At 36.2% G+C, this 12,756-nt stretch overlaps 1 protein-coding gene across 9 annotated transcripts in view; it reads right to left on the bottom strand.

Annotated features, from left to right (window-relative positions):
- Window positions 1-12,756, bottom strand: part of KIF21A (kinesin family member 21A) — a 150,399-nt gene that overhangs the window by 26,342 nt on the left and 111,301 nt on the right. For 6 of the 9 annotated variants that reach the window (XM_019452452.2, XM_053895205.1, XM_019452439.2 and 3 more), the window contains 10 exons: window positions 12,189-12,257; window positions 11,880-12,094; window positions 11,572-11,725; window positions 10,847-11,041; window positions 9,779-9,880; window positions 8,829-8,994; window positions 8,334-8,354; window positions 3,582-3,642; window positions 3,173-3,227; window positions 261-475 (listed from right to left, as the gene is read on the bottom strand). In XM_019452452.2, coding sequence (XP_019307997.1) covers window positions 261-475; window positions 3,173-3,227; window positions 3,582-3,642; window positions 8,334-8,354; window positions 8,829-8,994; window positions 9,779-9,880; window positions 10,847-11,041; window positions 11,572-11,725; window positions 11,880-12,094; window positions 12,189-12,257 — 1,253 coding nt within the window. The remainder of the gene's footprint in view (window positions 1-260; window positions 476-3,172; window positions 3,228-3,581; window positions 3,643-8,333; window positions 8,355-8,828; window positions 8,995-9,778; window positions 9,881-10,846; window positions 11,042-11,571; window positions 11,726-11,879; window positions 12,095-12,188; window positions 12,258-12,756) is intronic. The other 3 variants (XM_019452441.2, XM_019452446.2, XM_019452448.2) reach the window with 1 other exon arrangement.

Raw genomic sequence — 12,756 nt, 5'->3', positions numbered from 1 at the left:
AATCCTGAAGAATGACCCTAAAACTTAGAAACAAGCAATAGAATTGAACAAAGAACATCTCATCTTAAATGATTTCAAATGTCAAAAAAATTAGGGGAGATAACACCTAACAGAAATTCCTTTGAAAACCGGAGATCTTGTTTACGGAATTTTAAAAAAATAGAAATAAGAAATTAGCAACATGCATATAAAAAATTTTTAAAAAGAAAGAAAAAGAAAAGCCAAAGAAAAGGAAGTTAGTGTAGCTGGGCCAGACTTACATGCTGCCTATCTTAGAAGGGAAGCCAGATGGGGGAGGGAGCTCTTTTTCCCTAGCAGAAGTACCACTTGTCTCTGTATTCATTCCAATCTCTTGCCCTTCTGCAACAGGTGTAAGAGCGCCAGGCAAGGAGGCATCTCCTGTACTAGTGTCTGAGGCTAGTTCACTGCTATCTGCATACAGCAATTCCATTTGAGTGGTGGTTCTCCTTCGGGCCTAGTCAGAGAATGGAAGGAAAAGCAATCAGAAGCAAACTTTTGCAGAGATGATTAGGGAATAGAGATTTAATATTAGTTTGAAATAGGTAAAAATATTTAGCGTGTCATTTCCTAGCAAGTGTCAAACATAGCATGTAAGATAGTGACAAGCCAGAGCTATAGCCATATAAGACCTTTAAAGGCCATAATAATAGCCAATATTTATATAATAGTTATTGTATGCCAGGCAATGTTCGAACACTTAATTACATTAGCATGTACTATCATTATCCCAATTCACCAATGAGGAGACTAACACACAGAGGCGCTAAGTAATTTACCCAAAGTCACACAACTAGTAAGTGGCAAAGCGAGATTCAAAAACAAACAACTTGTCACCAATATGACATAGGGTATGACTATGTTACCCTGCCACTCATGGCCACCTCCCTCAACATAAAATTTTTTTAAAAAAGAAAGAAGAAATTAAACCAAAAGTTAACTGCAGGGAAGCTCAACTAAATTCTGATTTACCCCATGCTCAGATGCTCATTTAATATCACTTTCAGTTTTAAATTTTATTTTAATATCAATTTTTTAAATCTGCTTCTCAGTTTTTGTGACCCCATTCTCCTGATGCATTAGCTGTGTTTTTAACCTGCCTGCTGGATAATTCAACATGAGCCTACCCGAGCTTTAGTAGCATGGTTAGGCAAGTGAAGGTTATTTTCCTAGAATCTAAATTCACTATACAAATTCCTTTCCTTACTCTTGAAAATGAACTGACTACCCTGTTGTTGTTCAGTTGTTATTATCACTAAGGTATTAATGGATGATCAAGCTGTTTACCAGATTATAAGCCTCTAAAGAGCACACACCCTGTTTTATTCATCTTTATTTCCCCTGTACATAGCATAGTGCTAGTACATACCTATTTAACGTATACAGTTAACTTTACTTCTTCAATGATGAAAATAAATGAGAGGCGCTTGGGTGGAACAGTCAGTTAAGCGACTGACTCTTGATTTTGGCTCAGGTCATGATCTCACGGTTCATGAGTTTGAGCCTTGCATCTAGTTTCAGGCTGACAGCACGGAGCCTGCTTGGGATCCTCTCTCTCCCTCTCTCTCTGCCCCTCCCCTGCTCGTGCAAGCACGCTCATACTCTCTCTCTCTCTCTGTCAAAATAAATAAATAAATTTAAAAAAGAAAGAAACAGAAATGACATGAGATCCTTTCAGGCGTCTTTGAATGAAGTTCAAAAGGAGTAGTAAGTAGCACCTCAGAAAATTTTTGGAAAAAGAAAACTCTCCGGCCAGTTTTTTACACTCTCAGTTCTCTTCACTGCCAACAGCCCAAGGTAGGGAGGAATCCTTTTCTTAGGAATTCCAAACTGTAGCGGTTCCTTCAGCAGATAATGTTTAGAGCACCACTTTACACCTCTCTCTGGTGTCCCAGAAGGGCATGAATATCTAGGCTTTCACAGGGCCTGAAAGACATTCAGGACCTTAAGAGATTTTCACCTCTACCTAAGACTGGATCCAAACCATACCGGAATGTTTTCTCTGAGTGTGGGAGTAACTTCTGCTTAGTCACTTAGAATAATAAAATAAAACCATATGTTACCAAGCTCAAGGATCATACATACAGCCTGGAGATGTTTTTTTGATTGGCTTGACCAGTGTGTTAAAGATCAGGAAATTCTACATAAAAATCTGTATTTAAGGCTTCTTTAGGAAAAAATAGAAGATCTAGTTGTCTTAGGCCTATAATCCTCATGGCAAAAATGAGCAAGAGTTGAGTGGTGTTTATTTGCTTAGGTGAGGCATGTCCTTGTCAGGTAATCACAATGACCCCTACTCATTACATCCAGCCAAATTATTCATTTGCATTACCTGACTATTCACTATGGGCCTTAACTCTGTCTTACCCATTTGCACAGTGTTAATTCTTTCAGGTCCTGATTCTTTCCATCCATTTAACAAATATTTACTAAGGACTACAAGAATTCTTTGTTTTTAAACATCTTAAGATGGTTAGTTAATTCATCTAGTATCAAATGCTACCAACACTGAATATGAAACATACCAAATATCTTACACATTTAACAGCATGTGGCATTGATATTTTTTTTAATTATACAAATATGCATTATAGTCTCATTAGTTTTTAATACAACTAATTAATGATTAAGAGTTGGCTTATTATTCAAACCACCTCAGGATACTACTTTAACAAAATATACGTGATATACTTAAGAAGATACTAAATGTTAAAATTTCAAAAACCTCCTGCCAATTAACAAATTTTGCAAATTTATGCTGTATGCCACCACAGGGTCTACAATCTCCTTTATAATTATTAGGAAACTTAGGTGACCTTAATAAATTACCACATAACTTCCTTAATGAGTACTGAAACTTTTAGGAAAAACCTAGAAGAAAATAAGAATTGGTCTCTATAATCATAGCTTCTCCAGTGGAAAAAATGCAATAATATGGTAAAGCACAAGTTCCACAAAGGAGAAATATTTTGACATAATGTTTGTTTCAAAGGAGAATATGGTAATTACAGAACTAAAGTTGTTATACATGGGAGCGATGGTAAAAGCATGCCAACTTGCTAACCTTCTTAAGGGTCTGAGGCCTATGTGTTTATTAGTGATAACAGAAGACTGTGGGGAAGGATGCTTACCTGTTATTTTCAATTCTCCTTACCTTGCTTTTAGGTTTCACTTCACCACAAAGTTTCATAAGGTCTGAAGATAGTGTGCTAGATGCAAATAAATAATTAACCACGGGTTAAAACGGGACTTATAAAAAATGCTGTCTTCTATGTTTTTAACTATAGAAAACACCTTATAGGTCTACAGGGCAAAAAAGACAATATTTAAAATCAAAATGAATTACAAAATTATTCATTTTCTTTCCTTAAATATCCCGGTATTTTTGTGGTGGTTAAGTATGACTTAGTTTGGTTTCCATAATACTATTTCTAGTGCTATTCACTTAGCCATAAAATTCAAAATTATTTGTTTTATGGTAATTGATTGAAGCAACAAGATAAAAGTATTTAAAAAATTACAGAAACAAATAAAATCTATTAAGTTTCTAAAGGCTCTCCTACCTTCCTTCTGATCCTGGGCTGTTCAAAGGTGCATCCTCATCAGTACTATCCTCTACATTTTCTAAAAAAAAAAATGTCCAAAATCTAAGTATTATCCACATGCCACAATTTGAGTGACTACAATCCCCATGCTATAATAAATATCAACATCTCAATATGGGCACTTTGATTTTCGTAACTGAGTCCAAATAGAAATGTAGAAAAATACTTCTAAGAAACCCCTTTGATTATGTGTCCTAAAATGAGAAAAAGGGTCCAAAATAGAAAAACCACAAGTTTGAATCATAAAATATAGAAGAACAACATTCACAGGATGGAAATGAGATCATGTGTTTATCAGAGTATGTATATATTTTTCAGAGTATGTATTTACCCCATGCTATCCAAACATATGAAAACCCACAGAGTAAAATACAAGAGAGAGTAAATGTTGCATGAGCTCCCTTTAATGTACTAAGCCAACTTCAAAAACTATATAGGGGTAGACATACTTGCTATATTTTAATATGTCAATTTACTTAAATATTTTCCTTTATTTTTATTTTTGTTTTCAAGCAGAGAGTAAGAGAGTGGTGTGTGTGTGTGTGTGTGTGTGTGTGCATGTGTGAAGGTATTCAGAAGTCACACATCAGCATGCAGCTCATTCATATGTACATAAAAGACAAAAACAATAGGTTCGCATGCAACAGTTTTGTAAATAAATACAAGTAAATCACCACTATTTCAGAACAACTGTAACAGACTAGTAAAAAAGAGGAGAAAAAGCAAACAAGTAAAACTAGTAGGAAGTCAATAAATCAAATAGCCACTGAAAGTAAACTATTTAAAATGTCAGTGAGCCCCTAACATAGGTGCAGGTTTTTAAAATATACACATTTTATTATAAAATCATTCTACAAAAGCAAACATATTATAAATAACATATATTAATCAAAAACATATATGATTTATCCCCTTTTAACTTGTAATTTTGTGCATGTGGACTGTGGACAACTAATTCCTTTCTTTGATGTTCCCTTTCTTCCTCACTGTTTAGCAGATACTTTGATAGAAATTCAGTAATACTTGATACGTGATAGTATTATCTAAAATGGAGCCCATCTAGGACCCGTAAAAGGGAATTTACTTTCTGAAGTGAAGATCATGGTGGTCTTGAAGGCAATGTGTACCTCAAAGCCTACCACTAGAGGGAGGCTCAAGGACTTGCTTCACAGACGTGATAAATGCGTGTTAAGGTGACTGCATTAGTTGATAATATAGAACATGAGGTTATAAAGAAATGACAAACCTAATCTTTATTTTCCCATGCATAAAGGCTGGCTAAGATTTGCCAGTGTTTTTCTTGTAGAAACCAGTTAGTATGAGACCAGTTAGTATGTTAAACATCATATGAGTGCTTAGTAAAAACTTAGCTCCTGCTTATGCATGTATGACTTATTTAGAGATAATTATGGTTTGACATGACCAACCTGGCCAGAGGATAGAGGCCCCCACCAGGAAAGTCACCAGATCAGACTCCTCTGCTGGACTGAGCTTAGTCTGAGCACTATGGTCATCTGGGCAATAGAACAAACTATCACCTCACTGTTGTACTCGTAACTCTGAGAATACACATCCAGCCCACGACTAGCTTCTTTTCTCAACGCCAGAAAGTTAAAGCTAAAGGCAGAGACTTGCAACTTCCGAATGCCTTGAAGTTCATCTGTATCAGTGTAAAGTTGAGCAGTGTCACATCACTGGAAGTAAACCAGGTATTTTCAAGTCTTTTTTTTTTTTTTTCAGTTATTAGAAGTTATAAAAAAAAAAAAAATAGTGTATAGAAAAGAGTTAACATAGCAGCCCAAACACTACTATCCTTAGAATGGCCTGCTTACAAAGTTGGACTTTGTCTGGCATCTGGAAACTTGATTCTCAGAGCATCCCCAGTCACTAGTTAGCTACCGAAGGTACTTACTGTACCTATGTTGTTTGCACAAACCATATGGCTTATGTTAAACTCCTGCTTTCCTTATGGGAGTCTTGAATCCCAGACAGATGGAACCTATGTTACCAGTCCCCAGGAAAAGCTTCAGGTGCCAAGTAATAAGGGACCTCCCTGGACATAAACATTGTGCACATGCTGCTGCATTTTCACTCCAGAGGGAAATGAAAATTCTGTATTATGTCCCATTGAAGGGAAAGATCATAAGGAAAACTAGACATGGATTCCTCCAGACAACATCTGTGGTTTTTTGCCTTATGATCCAGCTGTGTATCTTTCCTACACTGCTCTCATGGATCTTGGCCATAAAAACAACCACATGCTAAGCCCCATGAGTCCTCATAGCAAGTCTCAAAGATAGGGGAGGTCTTAGGGATCCTAACATAGGTTGGGAAAAAAGAAAAGGATAATAAAGATGTTCATCAAAGGCTACAAAAGTACAAGTTTATCAGAAAGGGATGCTGGCATGGTTCACCCTCTGGTCTTATGTTCTATCATTCTATGCTATGTACTTGTTCAGGGCACCAACCTGCTTGAAGGCCTCAGGCACACAACACTGTGGCTAAGTCCCCATGTTTTAGTTTAGTCATTGCCCAGAGGGACTCTTCTCTGCCCTCCCGCCCTTTCCACCTTGTCTTTTGCCTTGCTAACTCTTTTTCTTCCTTCATGTTTCAGTTCAAATGTCACCTCCTCCAGAAAAGCCTTTATCAACTCCTCCATTCTTGTTGGGTGACCCTACTATCTCTTCCTATAACTCCCTATACATATCTCAATAATCGCCCTCACTGAATTTATCATACTCTGTCTGTCACCCTCAGTAAGGCATCAAGTCAATGAGGGAAAGATTTTCTGTCATATTCATCTTTGAATCCAAACACTCAGCCTGATGTTTGAGGTAAAACTGGAGCTAAGCAAATGTTTTTAAAGCAAAGTTTATAGGACTCTCGAGCTTCTGTGGATTTAACTTCCATTTTTTTCTCTTTCTGTGTTTTTCCTCTAAGCACCTCTGGGCTAGACTATGGCCCCCACCCCTAGCACAGATTTCAGCCATGAGACACAGGTTACATCAGCTGAATGGGTTTCCACTCTCTGATTCAGACCCTTCTCCAGCCATAGACAAATGGAAGTTGTTTGAAAGTTGTAAAAAAAATAACACTGCTCATCAAACTAGCAGTTCAATATCTTCTGCACTAAAGGATATCAAGGAGGACACTTACATTTTTCTTCCAAGTTAAAAGAGACAATGGATGTAAATAACAATTTACTTATTACTAGGGGCACTTGGGTGGCCCAGTCAGTTAAGTGTCCAACTTCAACTCAGGTCATGATTTCATGGTGTGGGTTTGAGCCCCACATTGGGCTCTGTGCTGCTGGTGCGAAGCCTGCTTGAGAGTCTGTCACTCACAATGTCCCTCCCCACTCTCTCTCCCTCCCTGTCTCTCCCTCTCTCTTTCTCTCTCAAAATAACTAAATAAATAAAGTTTACGCAAACAAAGAGAATTTACTTTTTACTATAGATTGGACCACGAAGAAGAACAAAGAGGAGGAGGAGGAAAGAGAGGAAGAAGAACAGATACAGAAGAAACATGCCTGATAAGACATGGAATGGCAAAAATCCTAGTTATAATCCAGGAACTTTGACAGTCTTGGTTAGGATATAACCAATCCTATTTGTTCTACCTGTACTTGGCATAGCTTAAGCAGCTTAAAAGTATCAGCCTTTCCATACCTATATTATGCAGTTGATCTCAAGAAAATACTACTTTGAGATTAACATGCGGTATAAACATCTAAAAAAATCAAATAACTCATGTATTTTATTTATGTAACATCTTATTTAAAACAAATTCAGATATATAGATTATGTTTATTCTACTGACACATAAAGGTAAGTACATTTAATCTTTCAATTACATTCCTCTCCTTTAAGGATAAGCGTTTAGAACACTTTTGGCAGCTGTGTGCTTACAAAAAAAAAAAGATCAGATCAGATTCCGAAAAAAAATTTTAATTAAATAAAAACTGCTCCAAAATAATCATTCAGAAAAATCACAAGTAATAAAATTGCCCTGATACTCCTGGTCCTTCATGTGTATCATCATTGAGAGAAGCAGAGACATTATTAATGGGTGGGTGTAGTTCATGACAAGGTTGTAGTGGCAAGGGGAAGGTTTGAAAATCTCTATATTTGGTCATCTCTAAAGCCACTTCTAATCTGAAAATATTATAACCATAAATATTGTTTCAATATGTTCATATAGAATGCTTTGAATAATTTCAGTTTACAATGTTAAAATATATGTATTTAATTTTACAAAAATTAAGAATAGCTGAGAATCTAGCAAATATATACCAGAGACAAGTATATACCAAAGATATATGCTAAGGAAAGTTATGAGGTTAAAACAACAGATGCAAGTTAACAGGTACATTTAAAAATTAAAAAGAAATGTATACTCCATTTTTTCCTACAAGAAACAGAAAGAAAGGCTTACGAAACTGGAGTCACAGCTGGAGGTCAAAAACTAAAAGAGAAAATTAACTAAAGCATACTTCTTTAAAAATCTAATAGGTTTTAAAACAGGAATGAATGTATAGGAAAGACGAAAGACTTAGTATGTTTGTGGTCATGGATACATTTCAAAAAGATCATGCAAAAACCAGTTGGCTGCCAATAAAAATTTTAAACATAAGATGTACCACAATTAGTGTACATGAACAATTAGTAATTCATGCAGCTGTAGGGTACACAGAAAGCTAAACATACTTACCTAAAGGTACGCTATCTAGATCTGTGTAAATAACAGCAAAAAGGAAACAAAAAGCAATACTCCAATCAAAACAGATCCAATGTTAAGAACTCCCACATAAAACAAGATTATGCACCATTTATAAGATATGTAGAATAGATGCCATAGAAAACACTTATTATTTTTAAGGCAATTAGATATGCAGAGTAAAGTAATGAAATGTGGTTAATATTTTAAATAACCAATTCAGAAACTTGGTTGATCCTCTTTATTCATAAAAACTAAGTGCTCAATAAGGTTAAATAAGCCTTTTAAAGTTGGTAATCATTTCTTGGAATGACAATAATTAAATCCCCCCAAATTTATACATGCAAATTAAAGAAGGAATAATTATTAAAAGCATGAGTAAATATAGCATCTATTCAATCAAGCAATAGGGGAAAGAGGTATAGTATAGCATTCTCAAAGAGCAAAGCTACCATGCAATTTGTTTAACAGAAATTTAGTCCAAATTACCTTGTAAAGCATGGCCTAGTAAAGCATCTAGCTCAGGATTTAATTCTGCTTTCTCTTTCAACATATGGAATAAGAGCTGGTTTTGTGTAGCGCTGGTTATTTCGGTTTGTTTAAGCCGACCTTCAAGTACTTTAATTTGAGCCTCTTTCTGGGCAGCCTGAAGACCCTGTAACAACACCAAAACATAATAATAATAATAACAACAACAACAATTATCTCAGGTCATACATAACAGAATCTTCCATACAAAGATGTGTATCAAATAACAAATGCATATGATATATGGACTTTGACATCTGATAGACGTTGATTCACTGTAGCTCCTCTGCTTACTAGCCTGGTGACCTTGAGCAAATTACCTTATCTTCCTACTTCAGTTGCCTCATATGCAGAATGATATTAATAATATCTACTGCCTAGCACATTGTGAAGATTAAGTGGGAGAACATAAAATAAAGGGTCTAGCACCATCCCAAAGTGGCAAAAAAAAAGGGGGGGGAGGGGAGTCAGAAATCATTATCATCCTCAATATTTAGGATTCTTACAGGTGACAGGTTAATGCATTTACATTCAAAGAGGAGGGAAGTGCCACTGTATCTTTTACTTTCAGATTTCTTTTTGAGCTGTGAAAAATCAATACTAAACCAAAGTTATGATACCAACTTTGTTTGCACCCCAAGAGATTTTTCTTTTCATTTTTCCTTTGTTAAAGCAAAAGATGAATTATTTCTTGTTTAAGTTGTTTACCTCTTCTAATACACAAGCACAATGGATGACAAGCTAATGGAATTGATCTAAATAGTCCTGACTTTTCTTAACTCTAAAGAAAGGTAAAAAAATACTTTTCAGTTAAAAAAAAAAAACCCTTCTTACCTATTATAAAGGAAAGGGTCACTGATGAAAGATAAACAAAATGAATTAATCATTATTTGGGTGTAGTTAGATCATACCTTATTGATACCCATTGACAAGAAGTGGTCCAGCAGGTATCGGGCTTCTGTAAGTGTGCAAGCATTAATGACCGCAGTGATATCCAATGTTTCTCCTTCTTCCTACATCAAATCAGCATATGACGAACATTATTTTGAGCTGAATATATTCAGAGGCAAAAGCCTGTTGTCTCATTTATTTATTTGATAGTGTTGGGTAAGTTAATAAGACTCCTTAGAAAAATGTAAAATATGATCCCTACTCCAACAAACATATGGGTTAGTTGAAAAGAAAAGACACATTTGAGCAGTTAAGAATTCAAGGTGGATTAATAAGTGATATACATTTTTACATCTTTTTGATTTAAAAATTTTTTTTAATGTTTATTTATTTTTGAGACAGATAGAGACAGAGCATGAACAGGGGAGGGGCAGAGAGAGAGGGAGACACAGAATCTGAAACGGGCTCCAGGCTCTGAGCTGTCAGCACAGAGCCCGACGCAGGGCTCGAACTCACGGACCGTGAGATCATGGCCTGAGCGCCACCCAGGCGCCCCTCTTTTTGATTTTTTTTTTTTTTTTTTTTTTTTTTTTTTTTATAAAGCACGGTAAGGAAGCTACATAGTTGAAGTGGGGGGAGAGGGATGCCGTTTTTTTTTAATTAATTTTTTTCAACGTTTTTTATTTATTTTTGGGACAGAGAGAGACAGAGCATGAACGGGGGAGGGGCAGAGAGAGAGGGAGACACAGAATCGGAAACAGGCTCCAGGCTCCGAGCCATCAGCCCAGAGCCTGACGCGGGGCTCGAACTCACAGACCGCGAGATCGTGACCTGGCTGAAGTCGGACGCTTAACCGACTGCGCCACCCAGGCGCCCCTCTTTTTGATTTTATAAACAATAAATAATATCACAAAATCAGCAAAGAAATCTGGAGAGCAAGCAGGGAGTGATATTCATGCAAAACCTAAGAATCATAGTAAACCCATAAATAGAAAATTCCTTGATATGAAAATTCAAAGTGCTTTTCATGATTAAAAATACAAAAACATCTTCCTTAAGCCATTAACCATTTTTTTACAACTACAAACCTTTGCTTCTTCCATCTGCATGATGTTGGCTTGACAATCAGAAATACTGTCATTGATGTAATCTATGTTAGCAGTTAATGACTCCATCTCCTCATTGATGTTAACCACATTTTTATCTCCTTCTCCACTCTCCTTGACCATCTTTTCTCGTCTTTTTGAAAGTTTCTCTCGTCTTTTTGTGAGTTCTTCCCGTTGCTATTGAAAAAACAGATTGGATTTTAAGAAATGATATTCATCCAGGACCTTAAGAATATTATGCTAAATGAAATAAGTGAGTCACAGAAGGACAAGTACTGCAAGATTTCATTCATATAAGGTATCTAAAAGAGTCAAACTCATAGATGCAGTAAGTAAAATGGTGGTTTCCAGGGGCCGGGGGCCAGGTTGGGGGGAATTGAGGGGTGCTATGAAGTTTCAGTTACTCAAATAAGTTCTAGACATCTGCTAATCAACACTGTTCCTATAGTTAACAATGCTGTGCTGTACACTTAAAAATGGGTTAAGAGGGTAAATCTCGTGCTGTCTTTTCTTACCACAATTAAGACAAAACAAAACAAAAAAGAAATGATGTTCATCTGTTCACACATAATGCGATCAAAACCCACAAAAAAAGAAAAAGAAAAAAAGACAAATTGGTAAGGATTAATGTACCAAGGGATCAAATTTGGAAACCTAAAATTACCAGTCAGCTAAGAAAGAACATATCTATGTTCTGTTTTCCACACCTTGAGGAGTCTATTCATATCCGTCTCCATATTGGAAATAGTCATTTTCTGCATGATGATGTCTGTGACCCTGCGCTCAAGAAGCTGCCACTTCATGCGAGCTGTCTTGGAAGTAAACACTCGGCCAGTCAACCCTTTCCTCTGATATTTTTTTCTATAATCATATAAAAACAGATAAACATAGTTATTACTTACATGTTTATTTGACTGTATACTGCCAAAAAATAAGCTGTTTTTTCATTTAAGTCCAACATTCAGTAATAATGCCACAAAGATTATGTCACAAGGAACAAAAGAATTGTACTGACCTGGTTCCATTTGTTGTGGGCGTTGGTAAGGCCTGGACTCTTGCCACAGGAATTCTCATTTTCTGCTGGGCTCCTGCCCTTGATACATCTGCTTCTACAGCAGCTGCACTGGAACCCGTGTCCTGAACAGGGGTATCGGATGAGCTCAGCTTCCGCATGACTTTCCCAGCTACTCTATCTGACATGGGCCTCACTTGCCTACGAAGAGCTGTAACCTGAAAGTGCAACAAAGACAGACTCACTCTTTTAGTCTACAGAAATACATCACGTATCTCAAAGCCAGATGTTTCCTCCAAGTGATCAACTTGCCTCTTCGGTTTTGCGACGAAGAACCACTTCTTGGTTTCTTTTTTGGGCTTCCAGAAGTCTAAGTTGATGCTATAAAAATAATATTGAATAAGTTAAAATAGTAAACTGAAAGATACAATGCTTTCTACTCCTGCATTAACGTATGCCCCATCCCACTGTATTAACATATGCCCCAATACTTCCTACTCCTGCATTAACAGATGCCCCATCAGTTCTTAGCAAAATCTGAGCTAAAAACAACCTTGCATCCATTACTACAGATAAGAATATTTTATTCCAATAAACAAAAATACATACTGATGCAGCCATCTCTTTCTGAAAAATGAAGTTATCTCTGTGCCACAATTTTATTTAAGAAACATTCATAGTGCTTACTATATACAAGTGCTTTTCTAAATGCCTTACAAATATTGTATCATTTCATTTTTTGCTAGACATTTAATTTTGCTGAGGAAGGAAGAAACACAGCTTAGAATATTTCCAATAAAGGCACCTTAAAATATATCAGTAATTATTCACTCCATTTTAAATATAGGGAAAACATATATTAATTGTATTAGCACTTTAC

The sequence above is a fragment of the Panthera pardus genome, unplaced genomic scaffold, assembly GCF_024362965.1.
Source record: "Panthera pardus isolate Hobbes unplaced genomic scaffold, ASM2436296v1 HiC_scaffold_6, whole genome shotgun sequence".
Classification (NCBI taxonomy): domain Eukaryota; kingdom Metazoa; phylum Chordata; class Mammalia; order Carnivora; family Felidae; genus Panthera; species Panthera pardus.
The sequence above is the reverse complement of the archived record's forward strand: the minus strand, read 5'-3'. Positions and strand labels throughout refer to the sequence as shown.